The 16066-nt window shown below is 26.6% G+C and overlaps 2 protein-coding genes across 4 annotated transcripts in view; one reads left to right on the forward strand and one right to left on the reverse strand.

The window, feature by feature from the left end:
* LOC132944512 (rhotekin-like) overlaps positions 1-4922 on the reverse strand; it is a 34932-nt gene extending 30010 nt beyond the window's left edge. The window contains exon 1 of one of the 2 annotated variants that reach the window (XM_061013894.1): positions 4471-4922. In XM_061013894.1, the coding sequence (XP_060869877.1) occupies positions 4471-4626 (156 nt within the window). In that variant the 5' untranslated portion in view covers positions 4627-4922. The remainder of the gene's footprint in view (positions 1-4470) is intronic. The other variant, XM_061013892.1, reaches the window with a different exon arrangement.
* A 206-nt stretch (positions 4923-5128) lies between these two features.
* On the forward strand, positions 5129-7378 carry LOC132944724 (uncharacterized). 2 transcript variants are annotated; one of them, XM_061014201.1, is made up of 7 exons: positions 5129-5363; positions 5439-5820; positions 5882-6239; positions 6309-6528; positions 6598-6842; positions 6931-7030; positions 7178-7378. In XM_061014201.1, the coding sequence occupies exons 2-7, from the start codon at positions 5603-5605 to the stop codon at positions 7294-7296; spliced, it is 1260 nt and encodes a 419-aa protein (XP_060870184.1). In that variant the 5' UTR covers positions 5129-5363; positions 5439-5602; the 3' UTR covers positions 7297-7378. The 2 variants fall into 2 exon arrangements, with proteins under 2 accessions (XP_060870184.1, XP_060870185.1); XM_061014202.1 differs by having other exon boundaries at positions 5129-5359.
* Positions 7379-16066: the final 8688 nt, after the last annotated feature.

The raw sequence follows: 16066 nt of genomic DNA on the forward strand, positions 1-16066 counted from the left end.
ATTATACCTTTCGTTTTTTCACTTATCCTCCAACATTACGATATTTTGTAAGTAAGGCTTAAAGTTTTAATTTCTGTTTTATATTAATCTAATACTTATATCAGAGCAAAAACAAAAACATCACTGAATGTGAAAAAAAAATTACATAATTGTCTGAAAACTAAGCTTAGTTTATCCCGAATAAGTCGTTAAACTATAAGTAGTAGTAGTAGTAGTTTTCTGATGGAAATATAAATTACGTATACGTAACGTATAGGCGTATAGGTATATAGTTTAAATGTGTTTGCTGTTAGATCAGGTCTTTCCCGCAGGCGTGTCATTTTTTTTTTTGGGGGGGGGGGAGGATTATAATTTATAAAGAACAAAATATAATAGTTATAACTTATAGGTAATAAGTTGTCTTTAGTTTTAAACACGGTTATCTGTAGATAACCGTGGTTTTAAATAAGCAATAGCCAATAGGTATATGTTTTAAATTTTAATGCTTAGTGCCCTAGTAAAAATTGTCTGGAAACGGCATTCATTTGAAAATTATTAAAACCCATTAGAACCCATTTAAACCCAACAGAGTTTTTAAACCCTGAATTGGTGAGTTGAATCCTGGTCGCGTTTATTTCGAGTACCTATACGGCTATACTGGTAGCTATATTGTTTATTTATTGTGCGTGCCTAAGTTCGTTATTTTGTTTTTATAATATAGTTGTAGTTAGTTAAGTTAAGATAAAGAAGTGCTAAGAATTTCAAAAGTTAAACCATCGTTTCTTTCTTGCGAGCCTTTCAAAAATATTTGTTATTTTTTGATAGTTTTTAGGGCGTTTAAATTCGGACCTTACTGATAACATATTTCTGGGTCACACTGAACGTCATTTAAATAATAACAAGACGTTTAAAAGAAAATTTCAAATACCTATACATACCTACCATAAATCATTATTCATTACAAAATTTCTTATTAAATATTAAATGATTCTTTATGTTTATATTCTTAAATTAATATTTTAAATGTTTCCAATTTTAAGATTATAGCATCTATAACATTTTTAGATTCTGAGCGAAGTGATGAATGTATTGATTTTATAATGATGTGTTTTTTTTTTTTATTTTTGTGTCTGTCATTACCTTTTAGGACAGTAAAAGTGCTTGGATTTTCTTCAACAGTAACTTTTCTGATAGGAAAGTGAATCTAGTTGGTACTTTAGGGGGTCAAAAGTAAAAATTTCCCAGTAGTTTTCAAAAGCGAAGTAAAAAACAAAAAAAAAATTAAGGAAAAAAGGGAATTTTTACGCAAAATCTGTTTTCGAGAAATACGATTTTGGTTTTTGGTGTAACTCTAAAACAAATGACCGAAGGGACATGGAATTTTGACTGAATGTTTATAATAGCATTTCCTATACACCATAACATTTTCCAAATATTTTGACTTATTTTGAAGTGTTTACGGACATTATCAATTTCCATATTTTTTTTCTATAAATATCAATAAAATTTTATCTGTTGAGTAAAAAAGCTTGAACATTTAATAGAAGGCTCCTAGGTTATTGTTTCAAAGGCAGATGAAAAAAATTAAGAATCCTTAGTCACAGTTTTTATTTATAAGCATTTAAAGTTCAAATTTTGACAAAATACGGAAAAATCACGAAAATTAGCAAATTATTTTGAGTTGAGAATTCATAAAAATTTTTCTTTTTAAATCTAAGATTTGAAAATGTAATATAAGATTACTTATAAGTTTGTCTACCTTTATCAAAAAAAAAATGTCTACAAGAAACTTAAAATAAATTTTTATGAGGGTCTGAAATTTATATTTTTACAACATTTGATATTCACTTGATTTCTCATGTAACAATTTTCTTATTTTATTGTAATTAAAAAACGAATGACTGTAGATACTTGAAAATTTCACTGAATGTTTATATTAGCATTTTCTATACAACATAAAATTTTGAAAATATTTTGACTCCTTTTGAGCTGTTTACGGACATTGTCAGTTTTCAATTTCTTTAGTTTTTTTTTCCATAAATATTAATAAAATTTTATTTGATGAGTAAAAAAGCCTAAAAATTTAATATAAGGCTCCTGATAAATCGTTCTAATAGTAGCTGGAAAATATTAAAAATACATAGGCACAATTTTTTTTTATAAGCATTTAAAGTTCAAATGTTGACAACATTTATCAAATTTATAATTTATTAATTATTTTGTAGTTAAAAATGTATAAAATGTTTAACTTTTATGGCTAAGGATTGAAAATTTAAAACAAGGCTCCACGTAAATAGGTTATATATAAATTACTTTATTCACAATAATATCATCAAATATACTTGGCAATATCATCATAGGCTGACTGACTTGTTTCACTCAGAATCGTTTTTCTTATACAATGATATTATATCATTGAATTCAAATTTAACACCATCCATTACAGTGACCCACTTGTAACCTACTGTACAGCAGAGCGACATCCACTTATCCACCTTTTTACTCATAATTTGGAGAAGTTATAAGTACTCATACTACGCTTATTTAAGCTTTCCGTACAACAAATAGTACATCATTTTTGGTGAGACAGACATAAAATACGTTGATTTTATAAAAGCTATAAAAATATCCAAAGAACCCTTAGTAACACACTATATTATTGCAATCAGTGGCCTCTCTGTTGTGGGAGAAGAGGATTCCCCCCTCCCCCATAAGTCGTGAAATGTTCTGTTTTTGCTAATAGAATACATTTTGTTAATTTTTTCTACACTGATTGTACAGACCGTTGATACAAACATCAAACATATAGATATATATTATATTATATTATTATTATTATATAAGCATATAGATTTTAAGTTTTTGATTAGCAAAGCAATTCAAGATTAACATTTTTTCACCTTCCCTCCATCTCACAATGGAATTCACTTGAAGGAGCCCCTGATTGCAATACAAAATATAAACATAAAATAATCGGATTTAGGACAAATATATATTATGTATATAAATATTATTGAAAGTTATTATGCAAGACTGCAAGAGTACTTAAAAATTAATTTTAAGTAATTTTAAAGTTTAGGTAATTTTATTGGTAACATAAAATATTTGTAAACTTAATATTACAATCAGAGCCCGGATGTTGATGCCCTAAGAAACCTATAAAAATGCCGTAAGAAAGATGCAATTGTGATATAAAAAACACAAAAGATTCCCTAAACATGTATATTTATATAAATTACCTAAATATTTAGAAACGCTTATAAAACTATTAAAATTAATAAAATTATAAAATTTAAATCAACTCAAAAATAATATAAGTAAAATATTTACTTTCAATTCAAATATTATTGGAACTCAAATATAAAAAAAAAATGTTAGAAAAAATATCAGGTGTGTTAGTATTTCTGATTCCAGTCCCAAAGACTAAGTCCATAGCATAATAAATTTTAAAGTAGGTATATCAACAGCCTGTTAAATTGGGTGTTCTGATTTCACCACAGAATATTATTATAATATTATGTTATTATGTAATTGTCAATAAGAAAAGATTTTTAACTAATAGTCTTCAAATGGCTGAAGCTGTAGACAATTTTATCAAATTAGATTTTAAAAAGAGTGAAATGTTTATTAATCATTATAAGGTAATTTTAGTTTAAAAACTTGCTATCAAAATTGAATATTACTGAATTAATAAATAATATAACCTCTGGGTTCTAATTAGAATTTTTATAATTGATTTATTTTATAAATTGTATGTTATTCTTATTATGCTATTACTATATGAAAGATAATTGTTTATTGTCTAGGAGCTATTGAATGTAAGAAGTATAAATGTTCAATTAGAAATGTGTGTTGTGAAAAACTACATACATTTTTCATCTGGTAAAAACAGTATTAGTTTAGAAGATTTGACTTCAGTACTTTCTAAAGATATATAAGCTTATGTAAGTCGCACTCACTCTCCCATAAGTTCGTCTACATATGAACGTAGTTTTTCAGCAATGAGAAGAACAAAAACATGGTTGAGGTCATCTATGTTGCAAAATAGATTTAATAATTTAGCTATCATTAGTATAGATTATGATATTTCCAAAACAATTGATAGAGAAGTCATATCGGATTCATTTGCAAAAAAAAATAGATAGGTATTTTGTTTTAAAATAAATATTTTAATATAACAACTAGATAACAAGGTTGTTACTGTAAATTATTATTTAACAATTTTGTTTTTCTTTATAATTTGTATAACTAATATTATCTTTTGTATATATTATTTAAAGTTAAAATTCAAATATATGTAGGAGTAAATATATAACAACTATAGTATGTTTAAAATAAATCATGCTTAGTCTTGCATGGTGTTTAGGGTAATATCATATTTGCAATTCCAGAGAGCGGCTTTGATATGCAATAAAGTATTTTTGAATATTAGCCCACTACCCTATAAAACTATGGCAAATTGCCGCCTATGATGTTGGTGTAAGTACTTACCTTGTACTTGAGTCGAATCGATTCCCTCCGCCGAATTCTGCTATGAAATTCGCTAACACTATGTAAAAACGCGTTTTCTTTGTCATTTGTTAGGCTACTAGGCAATTGGCATTTCGTTGACAAAGATTTTCTCAAGTTTTTAGACGTAGGAGCCATAATGATTTATTACTTTACGTCGCACACGATTTTGAAATAAACAAGCGTTACGACTTAGGATTTGCCTACTGTTATTAGTAATAAGTACTTATTATTATCAAACAAAACACCAAGTTAATGACAATATACGACGATAACGTACAAAAAAATAAAACACTACAAAATATACTACGCCAAAATTATGTAAAAAATAATAATTATATATCCGTTAATAACATAACTTACATATTAATTAATAATTAATAATCAATATTATGAATTATTAATATTTATTACAATATTTTATGTTTTTATCGCATCCTGCGATACATCATAACAAAAGAAAACAATGGTACCTGATACGACCTATTATAGTAACGGATTTTTTTTGAAATTTTCAAATAACGTTTTAAGCCCGTGATAACGCCAATCACAACCCGTCGTGCGTGTTACAGTGTCGCCACCACGATTTAAGATATGTTATCTATTCTGTTGCCATTGAATGTAGATCACATTATTATATTTTGCCGGTAGTAAATTTACTATTTAGTACAACAGATCAGGTTTTTTGTCATTACCATTTACCATAATTTGGTTTATTGGTGCAATTTGGTTGTTGTTGCCTGTCTGTATAAATTTAAATTAAAAAATATTTGTCATTAATTGTGCTTCTAAGTTCTAATTTCCATTGGTTCGGCAACTCGTCACTCGTCAGTCAACATCGTGTTTACGTGTATTCGTGTTTCATACTTTCGTCTGTAAATATGTAAAATGTAAACACTGAACAGTAACACTTATTTAATTCTTTTCCTCATTTTGTTTGGTTTCCACAGTTGAAGTTTGTCGTCAACAACTCTAAAAAGTGACACTGAACAAACTATATTTTCATAACTTGTACATTGCACAGTTGTCTTTCTGAGCCTCAACTAATTCGTATTCAATTTATGAATATCTGCTATTAGTTTTAAATTGTATTAAATAGATTTTCGTAGTTAAAATGCGTATTAAATTAAACCTTTCGCAACTGACACCGGACAGAAATCCAGCAGTTTACTGGCTTCATATAGACAGATCTTGCATTACATTAATAAAACAACTGAAAGAAAAAGTACGAAAAGTGTTAAAAGAATCTCGTGATATAGAATTATGTTTTGACAATGTACCATTTCTGGATGAAGATGATATCAATGCAATTAATGAAAACGAAGAAATAGCGTTAGTATACTTTTAAAAACAATAACCAATAAATATTAATTACTACTTAATTTTTTTTTAGTATTATACTGAAAAAAAAAAATATTTGTGATGACCCAAAGTATATCCAAACCGAATCAAATAATATTGAGTTCGATACAGAATTTGATATGATTCCTGCTAATACCAATGGAGATTTGTCCCCTTGTCGTAATATTATTAAGCTCAATAAAAAATTGAATTCAACTAAACAAATAACAAATTCTATTGATAATGGAATATCATCCCCTTATTATGAAGTGGATGAAGAACCCAAAAATGATAATGAAAATTCAACTTCTTCTGAACTCTTAAAAAAAATTCCAAAGAAAAGAGTTCGCAAGAGGACACATAAAAAAAAAAAAAATAATGAACTTGTTGCAAACGAACCTGTTGAAAATGTAATTTATTTAATTTATAATAAAACTTATTTTTATACTTTTCTTATAAAAATACAAATAATTTTTCAGGATTATGTGGGTACTTTATCTGAGACTTCTATCATATCCTCAAAGGAAGCTAGTAAATTGCACAAGCGCTTTAAATTAGATAATGGAGAAAACAATGTACAAGAAGGTTGTTCTCCTTCCATAAATTCTGAAGAACCAAATCTTCATGTAACTAGAGACGTTTTTCGCTGTGACTCTCCAGCTTTAAATTCTAAAGAACAAACAAATATAAGCCTACCTGGTATGTTAAATTTATTTTTACAATTATTTTACTTCAAATTTATTATTACTACTTACTATTAAATTTCAGTTTGGAAGTATGAAAAACCATTAAATATTAAATTCAATAAAGTTCCAGTATTTGTACGTGGTCAAACGTGTACACCAAAAGCTTCTACAGAAAATAGTTCTTATATTGAAAATGACAACAATAATTCTAATGATAGCAATACAAGTGAAAATTGTGATATGTTAGTTGTAGATTGGAAGAACATGACTCAGATAAAAATAACAAATATTACCGAGTTACAAATTTATGATCTATTACAATTCAGAGCAAGTTTTTATTATTACATTTCATGAACAAATATATTTGATTATAACTTATAAGCTAAACTATTTTTCGTTTTATATATCACCACAGATTATGTCCATGAATGAATGTGGTGAACCCCAATTGTCATCTGTTATAACTGCACGTCTAGATCACATTTATAAATGTACATTACATATTCAAGTACTTTGTAAGTTTATAGTCATATTATTATTTCTTAAAATATAATATTATTTATTTATATATAATATTATTTATTTATATATAATATTATTTATTTATATATAAATGTTTTGATCAAATTTTCATTTTTAATAATATTATTAATCTATATTAGCTGGAGTAAAAGAATTTTTAACAATTAATCCAAAATTCAAAATGGACGATGAAGAAGATATTGGAACTCAGCGTGAAGTTGAATTTGATGATTTATTTGACATTTTTAAACTTGTGTAATCTGTATGCTTGTGTTTTTTTTATATTGTTATTATTAACTTACAAGTTGTACATGTTTTAAATAATAAACAAACAATCTATAGTTTTGTATTATTATTATATTTTAAGATTCTAATTTAAATACTTATCATTGTACAAGTCTTTAAATTAATTAAAAAGAAAAAATAGATTTGTATAATGTCAGAGCCTATGTTAGTGACGAATACGAAATATGTTATGTGTCGCACAAAATTAATAAATGTGTCATAACTAATATATATTATTGACATTATTTGAATTAATAACAAAATGCCAATTTATGAATTTTTTTTTTATCTAATAACAAATAATAAAATTTTAAATTAATTAATTTTAAAATGCTTATAAAAATTTAAAATTCAAATATAAAAAAAACTTATTAAAAATATAAACTCATACTTAGTAAAATGATGGTGGAAAAATTATAGAGAAGACTCACTTTAATGTTTTCTTAGGAACATCAAATCATAGTGTAATACATAATAAATATGTTAATATGCTTAAAAAAAATTATTGTGCTTAGAATTAGATAATTAAATAACATGCAATTATTAAGTTTATGTATTATTGAATGATATGTTCAACTAGATAATATTTAAATGTATAATATATTTTTTTTAATATCTGTTATACATTAATGAAATACTTTTCAATATTTTAATTAAAATATATAAAAACATGTGGTAGATTGCATATGATGTATGTGCCACATAATGTAGACCTCATAAGACATGAACACCATATGTAATTATATTTAAAAATGTAAACAATGTTAAATACATAAAGGTTAAAAAAATTTTAAATAAAAATGGCAGAATAATATGAACGATTACAAAAATATGGCCCTTATGTGTACATCATTAACACGGCAAATAAAAATTAAATGATTTTGTTCCCTAATAAATACACAGGTATAATATTTAATTTTACCATTATTATATTCTGTGATTTTACCAGTGATATTTGTTAAAAAAATTAAATAATATTAATTAAATGATTAGGTACATTGTTTTTTATTTTAAATCAATTAAAACCTCTCCCAATTTATTTATTCAATGTGCATTTGATTTAAGATTGTTCACTTGGTCAAAAAACTTGAAAATGTAATACAATTTTCCTCACAAGTTGTTGTTATAGGTACCGGAAATAAAAAAAAAGTTGAGTGCAAATCCTCAATCAGTTTTTATGAGCGTCTGAAGATCGAATTTTTTAATTACTATGTAATATTAAGTAGGTATTAAATATGAAGATTTATGAATACCTACCTAACTAGTAAAAATGAGTTAAAAGTTGATTAATAATTAATAATAATGTAGTGATAAAAAAATTATTATTTTTTATCATAAGTAAATATGTTTTTGTGCAGATATTTGTATTTTCTAATAGATGTTGTGTAACACTTTGTTTATCAGTTTATCACTATAGAAATGAATAAAATGTAAAATTGTTTACCTAATTTCCACTAGGTACCTATAATATACAATGCTAATGGTTACATATTATTTATGATTCATAAATGTTCTTCGAAGTGGAAAATATTTAGTAGCGTGCTACGTTTGTCATTACATTTATTGTTTATATTTATTTATATATTATATTAACGAAAGAACGTATTAGTGGATAACTCACAATTAGTGGGGGGGGGGGGGGGGGGATGAATAAAATTATATTTAAACATGGTAGGTAAATATAATTTAGGGCTTTTTGCACGATCTTAATAAAATATATTGGTAATTTTTGTATATCATAATTTAAAGTCGATACGACGCGATAAGTCCTAATTAAAATTACCCCCCTTTGGTAATGTTCTTAGTTTCTTACCTTGTTTGATAATAATAGGCACTGGTCAATTCAATCTAATATTCTAATATAAAAGCTTACAGCACGAAATTTAAACAATCGAAAATTGAAGGCACGTTTATAAGTTGTAAGTTTATAACACATACAACCATTCGGGTATGACAATTGACAGTATGAGGGTACCTATTGAGTTTGGAATGTTTGGATGGTAGGTACATTGGTATACCTTTATGAATAATGAGTGTATGAAGTGTCACGTATAGAGATGTCTTCTTAATAATATTATGAATTTCACCTAACATGATATTTTTGAGTTAACTAATGCTAAAAATGTTACTTCGTAATCAAGCTCGGCTTAAAGGGGCACGGTTCCGGGAATCATTGATTTTGGGGGCCAATCTTTATCCCCAAAATATATTTTATTAACGCGTCTAATACAGTTTAAAAAAAAAAAATACTGTAGGTAGGTAGGTAAATATATAGTAGGTATATTATTATTAATAATTATAAAATAAAATTGATCTCAATTTAATATCACGAAAAATTATTATAAATAATGAACTATGTTTGCCAACAATTTTGTTTTTTTTTTTTTGAGCATTTTAGATTAATGATTTAACGTAAAATATTTAACTAAATAAATATATAAAAAGGTAGTTATAAGAAAACATTATTTAGCTCTTGTAAATTAGGTGTTTCAGTTAAAAGTATTAATGCATATTATACTAAACTTTAGAGGACCTTAGTTAATAACCAAAATTGATCATTTGGCTGTCAAAATGTTCAGAAAAAAAGTTTCGCCAGAATCCATAAAAAATAATGTGGTTACCATTTGAAAAAATAAAATCGATTTTATTATTGGTACAACTGCGCGTTTAAAAATTTTATAAAAAAATTGCCTGTTTAAAATAAAGAAACATGTCTTTTTTTGTTTTAACGAAATTCCATATGATTGATCCATAATTGTTAAAAAAAAACCGTGTACAATGACAATTATACATAATAAAAAGTTGCTAATATGTAATGATACAATTATTTTGAAGTTAAAGTTGAAAGGGGGCCCATTAAGTGTATATGGTGTCCCAGGGCCCAATTGTTCCTTAATCCGGGCTTGTTCGTAATAATAACATAATAATTTATATTTATTTATTTATGTATAATAAATGGGTTTTAAATCCTTTAGCAAAATAAAATAATTGTGAGTAGGTACAGTTTCAGCTACCTTATAATATATACATGGATAACAATTTAAGTATGAATTAGTAAGTATGGCAATAGTAAACAGCGAATATTATAATAGATATTATTTTAAATGAGTAAAAACTAAAAATTAGTAATTTGAAGTTACTACTTACTATATTGAGGTTGTATAGATTCTTAACTTTCGTTTTTAATTAGTTAAAATTTAAAAATATAAAAATATATTTATTTTATTTGGTAAGGTCCTTTGTACTTCAAAGTTCGAAGTACAGTTTGTCAGTCAATCATTATACTCCTGGTACCTACTGGACATTGCAGGCTACTTAAATATACCATTGGACATTTAACATGTTACTTTCAGTGCCACAACTAGGTTTTGTGGGGCCCTGATACGAAATATTTTATAGGCCCCCTCGCCCCTATAGCCTATAGTCTATACTTTTACTCCAATATAATGAAAAAAAAGTGGATGTCGCTCTGCTGTACAGTAGCTGGTTACAAGTGGGTCACTGTAATGGATGGTGAAAAATTTGAATTCAATGATATAATATCATTGTATAAGAAAAACGATTCTGAGCGAAAACGGTCAGTCAGCCCATGATATTACCAAGTATATTTGATGATATTATCGTGAATAAAGTAATTTATATACCTATAACCTATTTACGTGGAGCCTTGTTTAAAATTTTCAATCCTTAGCCATAAAAGTTAAACATTTTATACATTTTTAACTACAAAATAATTAATAAATTATAAATTTGATAAATGTTGTCAACATTTGAACTTTAAATGCTTATAAAAAAAAAATTGTGCCTATGTATTTTTAATATTTTTCAACTGCTATTAGAACGATATATCAGGAGCCTTATATTATTTGTATAGAAAATACTAATTTAAACATTCAGTGAAATATTCAAGTATCTACAGTCATTCGTTTTTTAATTACAATATAATAAGAAAATTGTTACATGACAAATCGAGTGAATATCAAATGTTGTAAAAATATAAATTTCAGACGCTCATAAAAATTGAATTTAAGTATCTTGTAGACATTTTTTTTTGATAAAGGTAGACAAACTTATGAGTAATCTTATATTACATTTTCAAATCTTAGATTTAAACAGAAAAATTTTTATGAATTCTCAACTCAAATAGGTCCATTTCAATGGCCCCCCCACTTTCGAAATTTGAACTTCTGACCACGCCAAACGTTTGTGCATCGTTTGTGCAGAAATGTGCACCAAGTCCAATCGTTTGTGCACAAAAACTGAAAGCTCTATCCCTAAAACAAAATTGAAGGAGGGTGTTGGCGCCCGCAGGAAACTGCCTTTTAGGAAACCAAAAAAATGTTTGGTTTCCTAATTTTACAGAAGAAAAATACATATCAAAGTTCAAACTAAAATGCCCAGATTCTTAAACAAAAAAAACTATTTAAAATATTTAGTTCATTAAAGATAAGGATTATTCAAGGGTACTCGATAGTCAATGTTTCAAAAATGGCTAGAGGTTAAATCATAAAAAAAAAATTGAAGGAGGGTGTTGGCGCCCGCAGGCAAATGCATTTTAGGAAAATAAAAAAAAAATGTTTGAAAAAATTTTACAGAAGAAAAGTACATTTCAAAGTTCAAACTAAAATGCCCAGAATATTAAACAGAAAAAAACTATTTAAAATATTTATTTCATTAAACAAGGATTATTCAAGAGGTACCAGATTGTCAATGTTTAAAATATTTGGCTAGAGGTTAAATCCTAAAAAAAAAAAATGAAGGAGGTTGTTGGCGCCCGCAGGCAAATGCATTTTAGGAAACCAAAAAAAAATATTGAAAAAATTTAACTGTAGGAATACACATTACAATGTACAAACTAAAATGCCCCGAATCTTAAACAGAAAAAACTATTCAAAATATTTAGTTCATTAAAGAATGATTATTCATAGGGCACTAAGTTATCAATTTTCAAGTCAATACAAAATATTCAACTAGTTACATTACTAAAAAAAAAAATTGAAGGAGGGTGTTAGCGCCTGCAGGCAAATGCATTTTAGGAAACCAGAAAAAAATTTTGAAAAAATTTAACTGTAGGATTACACATTACAAAGTACAAACTAAAATGCCCAGAATCTTAAACAGACAAAACTATTTAAAATATTTATTTCATTAAACAAGGATTATTCAAGAGGTACCCCAGATTGTCAATGTTTAAAGTATTCGGCTAGAGGTTAAATCATAAAAAAAAAATTGAAGGAGGGTGTTGGCGCCCGCAGGCAAATGCATTTTAGAAAACCAAAAAAATATTTGGTTTCCTATTTTTATAGAAGAAAAATACATTTCAAAGTTCAAACTAAAATGCCCAGATTCTTAAACAAAAAAAAACTATTTTAAATATTTAGTTCATTAAAGATATGGATTATTCTAGGGTACTCGATAGTCAATGTTTCAAAAATTTGGCTAGAGGTTAAATCATAAAAAAAAAATTGAAGGAGGGTGTTGGCGCCCGCAGGCAAATGCATTTTAGAAAACAAAAAAAATTTTGAAAAAATTTTACAGAAGAAAAATACATTTCAAAGTTCAAACTAAAATGCCCAGAATATTAAACAGAAAACACTATTTAAAATATTTAGTTCATTAAAGAATGATTATTTATAGGCACCAAGTTATCAATTTTCACGTCAATACTAAATATTCAAGTAGAGTTACATTACAAAAAAAAAATATGAAGGAGCGTGTTGGTGCCGGCTTGTCAGTGTTTAAAAAATCTATATAGAAAGATCTAGATAGGAATTAAATAACAGAAAAAAATTCTCTGAAGACTTACAAATTTGAAAATGTTCATATCCTATGTTCAATTGAATTAAATTTATGAAAATTGAAAGGGGAACGTGGGCTAACGCAGGTAAATGCATTTTAAGAAGCAAATAAAAAATGTTGTTGTTTATGTTTTAAAAAAGATATATATAAAAGAATCAAAAAAAGTTAAATATATTAAAAAATAAATTGAATGGGGAACGTGAGAGAACCTAGCCAGTCACTTTTCAAATTATATATTATGTACACAGGTACTCAGCGTACTCCCAGGTATAGCCGGTAATCTTGAAAAATATTTACTACAAAAACTAATAGAAATATTTATTTAATGAACGAAGGATTATTCATAAGGCACTAAGATATCAATGTTCAAGTATATACAAAAAATTTAACTGGAGTAAAATTACTAAAAAAAAATTGAAGGAGGGTGTTGGCGCCCGCAGGCAAAAGCATTTTAGTAAACAAAAAAAAAATTATACTGTAGGAAAACACATTACAAAGTTCAAACAATAACGTCCAGAATCTTAAAGAGAAAAAACTATTCAAAATATTTAGTTCATTAATGTTGGATTGTTCAGAGGGCACAAACTTATCAATGTTTAAAAATTATGTACAAAAAATTCAACAAGAGTTACATAACAAAAAAAAAAAAATTGAAGGGAGGTGTTGGCGCCCGCAGGCAAATAGATTTTAGAAAACAAAAAAAAAATTTGGAAAAAATTTAGAAAAAACTATTTAAAATATTAAGTTCATAAAAGAATGATTATTCATAGGGCACCAAGTTGATAGAAAAAAATATCAAAATATTTAGTTCATTAAAGAATGATTATTCATGGGGCTCCAAGTTATCAATTTTCAAGTCAATACAAAATATTCAACTAGAGTAACAGTACTAAAAAAAAAAATTGAAGGGAGGTGTTGGCGCCCGCGGGCAAATAGATTTTAAAAAACAAAAAAAAAATTTGGAAAAAACTATTCAAAATATTTAGTTCATTAAAGAATGATTATTCATGGGGCACAAGATTGTCAATTTTTTAAAAATTTGGCTAGAGTAAAAAACATAAAAAAAAAAATTGAAGGGAGGTGTTGGCGCCCGCAGGCTAATTGTTTTTAGAAAACAAAAAAGAAATTTGAAAAAAAGTTTACAATAGAAACACACATAACGAAGTTCAAACTAAAATGTCCCGAAACATAAAAAGAAAAAACTATTTAAAATATTTAGTTCATTAAAGAATGATTATTCATGGCGCACCAGATTGACAATGTTTAAAACAATTGGCTAGAGTTACAGTACTAAAAAAAAAAATTGAAGGGAGGTGTTGGCGCCCGCAGGCAAATAGATTTTAGAAAACAAAAAAAAAATTTGGAAAAAAATTTAGAAAAAACTATTTAAAATATTAAGTTCATAAAATAATGATTATTCATGGGGCACCAAGTTGATAGAAAAAAATATCAAAATATTTAGTTCATTAAAGAATGATTATTCATGGGCTCCAAGTTATCAATTTTCAAGTCAATACAAAATATTCAACTAGAGTAACAGTTCTAAAAAAAAAAATTGAAGGGAGGTGTTGGCGCCCGCAGGCAAATAGATTTTAGAAAACAAAAAAAAAATTTGGAAAAAATTTGACTGTATGATACACATTACAAAGTTCAAACTAAAATGTCCTGAAACTTAAACAGAAAAAACTATTTATAGTATTTAGTTCATTAATGAATGATTATTCATGGGGCACCTGTAGATTGTCAATGTTTATTGGCTAGAGTTAAAAACATAAAAAAAAAAAAATTGAAGGGAGGTGTTGGCGCCCGCAGGCAAATAGATTTTAAAAAACAAAAAAAAAATTTGGAAAAAACTATTCAAAATATTAAGTTCATTAAAGAATGATTATTCATGGGGCACCAGATTGTCAATGTTTAAAAAATTTGGCTAGATTTAAAAACATAAAAAAAAAATTGAAGGGAGGTGTTGGCGCCCGCAGGCAAATAGATTTAAAAAAACAAAAAAAAATTTGGAAAAAATTTGACTGTATAATACACATTACAAAGTTCAAACTAAAATGTCCCGAAACTTAAACAGAAAAAACTATTTATAGTATTTAGTTCATTAAAGAATGATTATTCATGGGGCTCCAAGTTATCAATTTTCAAGTCAATACAAAATATTCAACTAGAGTAACAGTACTAAAAAAAAAAATTGAAGGGAGGTGTTGGCGCCCGCAGGCAAATAGATTTTAAAAAACAAAAAAAAAATTTGGAAAAAACTATTCAAAATATTTAGTTCATTAAAGAATGATTATTCATGGGGCACCAGATTGTCAATTTTTTAAAAATTTGGCTAGAGTTAAAAACATAAAAAAAAAAATTGAAGGGAGGTGTTGACGCCCGCAGGCTAATTGTTTTTAGAAAACAAAAAAGAAATTTGAAAAAAAGTTTACAATAGAAACACACATAACGAAGTTCAAACTAAAATGTCCCGAAACATAAAAAGAAAAAACTATTTAAAATATTTAGTTCATTAAAGAATGATTATTCATGGCGCACCAGATTGACAATGTTTAAAACAATTGGCTAGAGTTACAGTACTAAAAAAAAAAAAATTGAAGGGAGGTGTTGGCGCCCGCAGGCAAATAGATTTTAGAAAACAAAAAAAAAATTTGGAAAAAAATTTAGAAAAAACTATTTAAAATATTAAGTTCATTAAAGAATGATTATTCATGGGGCACCAAGTTGATAGAAAAAAATATCAAAATATTTAGTTCATTAAAGAATGATTATTCATGGGGCTCCAAGTTATCAATTTTCAAGTCAATACAAAATATTCAACTAGAGTAACAGTACTAAAAAAAAAAATTGAAGGGAGGTGTTGGCGCCCGCAGGCAAATAGATTTTAGTAAACAAAAAAAAAATTTGGAAAAAATTTGACTGTATGATACACATTACAAAGT

Source organism: Metopolophium dirhodum, chromosome 5 (genome assembly GCF_019925205.1).
Source record: "Metopolophium dirhodum isolate CAU chromosome 5, ASM1992520v1, whole genome shotgun sequence".
NCBI lineage: Eukaryota > Metazoa > Arthropoda > Insecta > Hemiptera > Aphididae > Metopolophium > Metopolophium dirhodum.

Coding starts and splice junctions, on each gene's coding strand:
- LOC132944724 (XM_061014201.1), top strand. CDS start 5,603: ATGCGTATTAAATTAAACCTTTCGCAACTGACACCGGACAGAAATCCA. Junction 5,821..5,881: donor AATGAAAACGAAGAAATAGC/GTTAGTATACTT, acceptor ATTTTTTTTTAG/TATTATACTGAAAAAAAAAA. Junction 6,529..6,597: donor AACAAATATAAGCCTACCTG/GTATGTTAAATT, acceptor ATTAAATTTCAG/TTTGGAAGTATGAAAAACCA.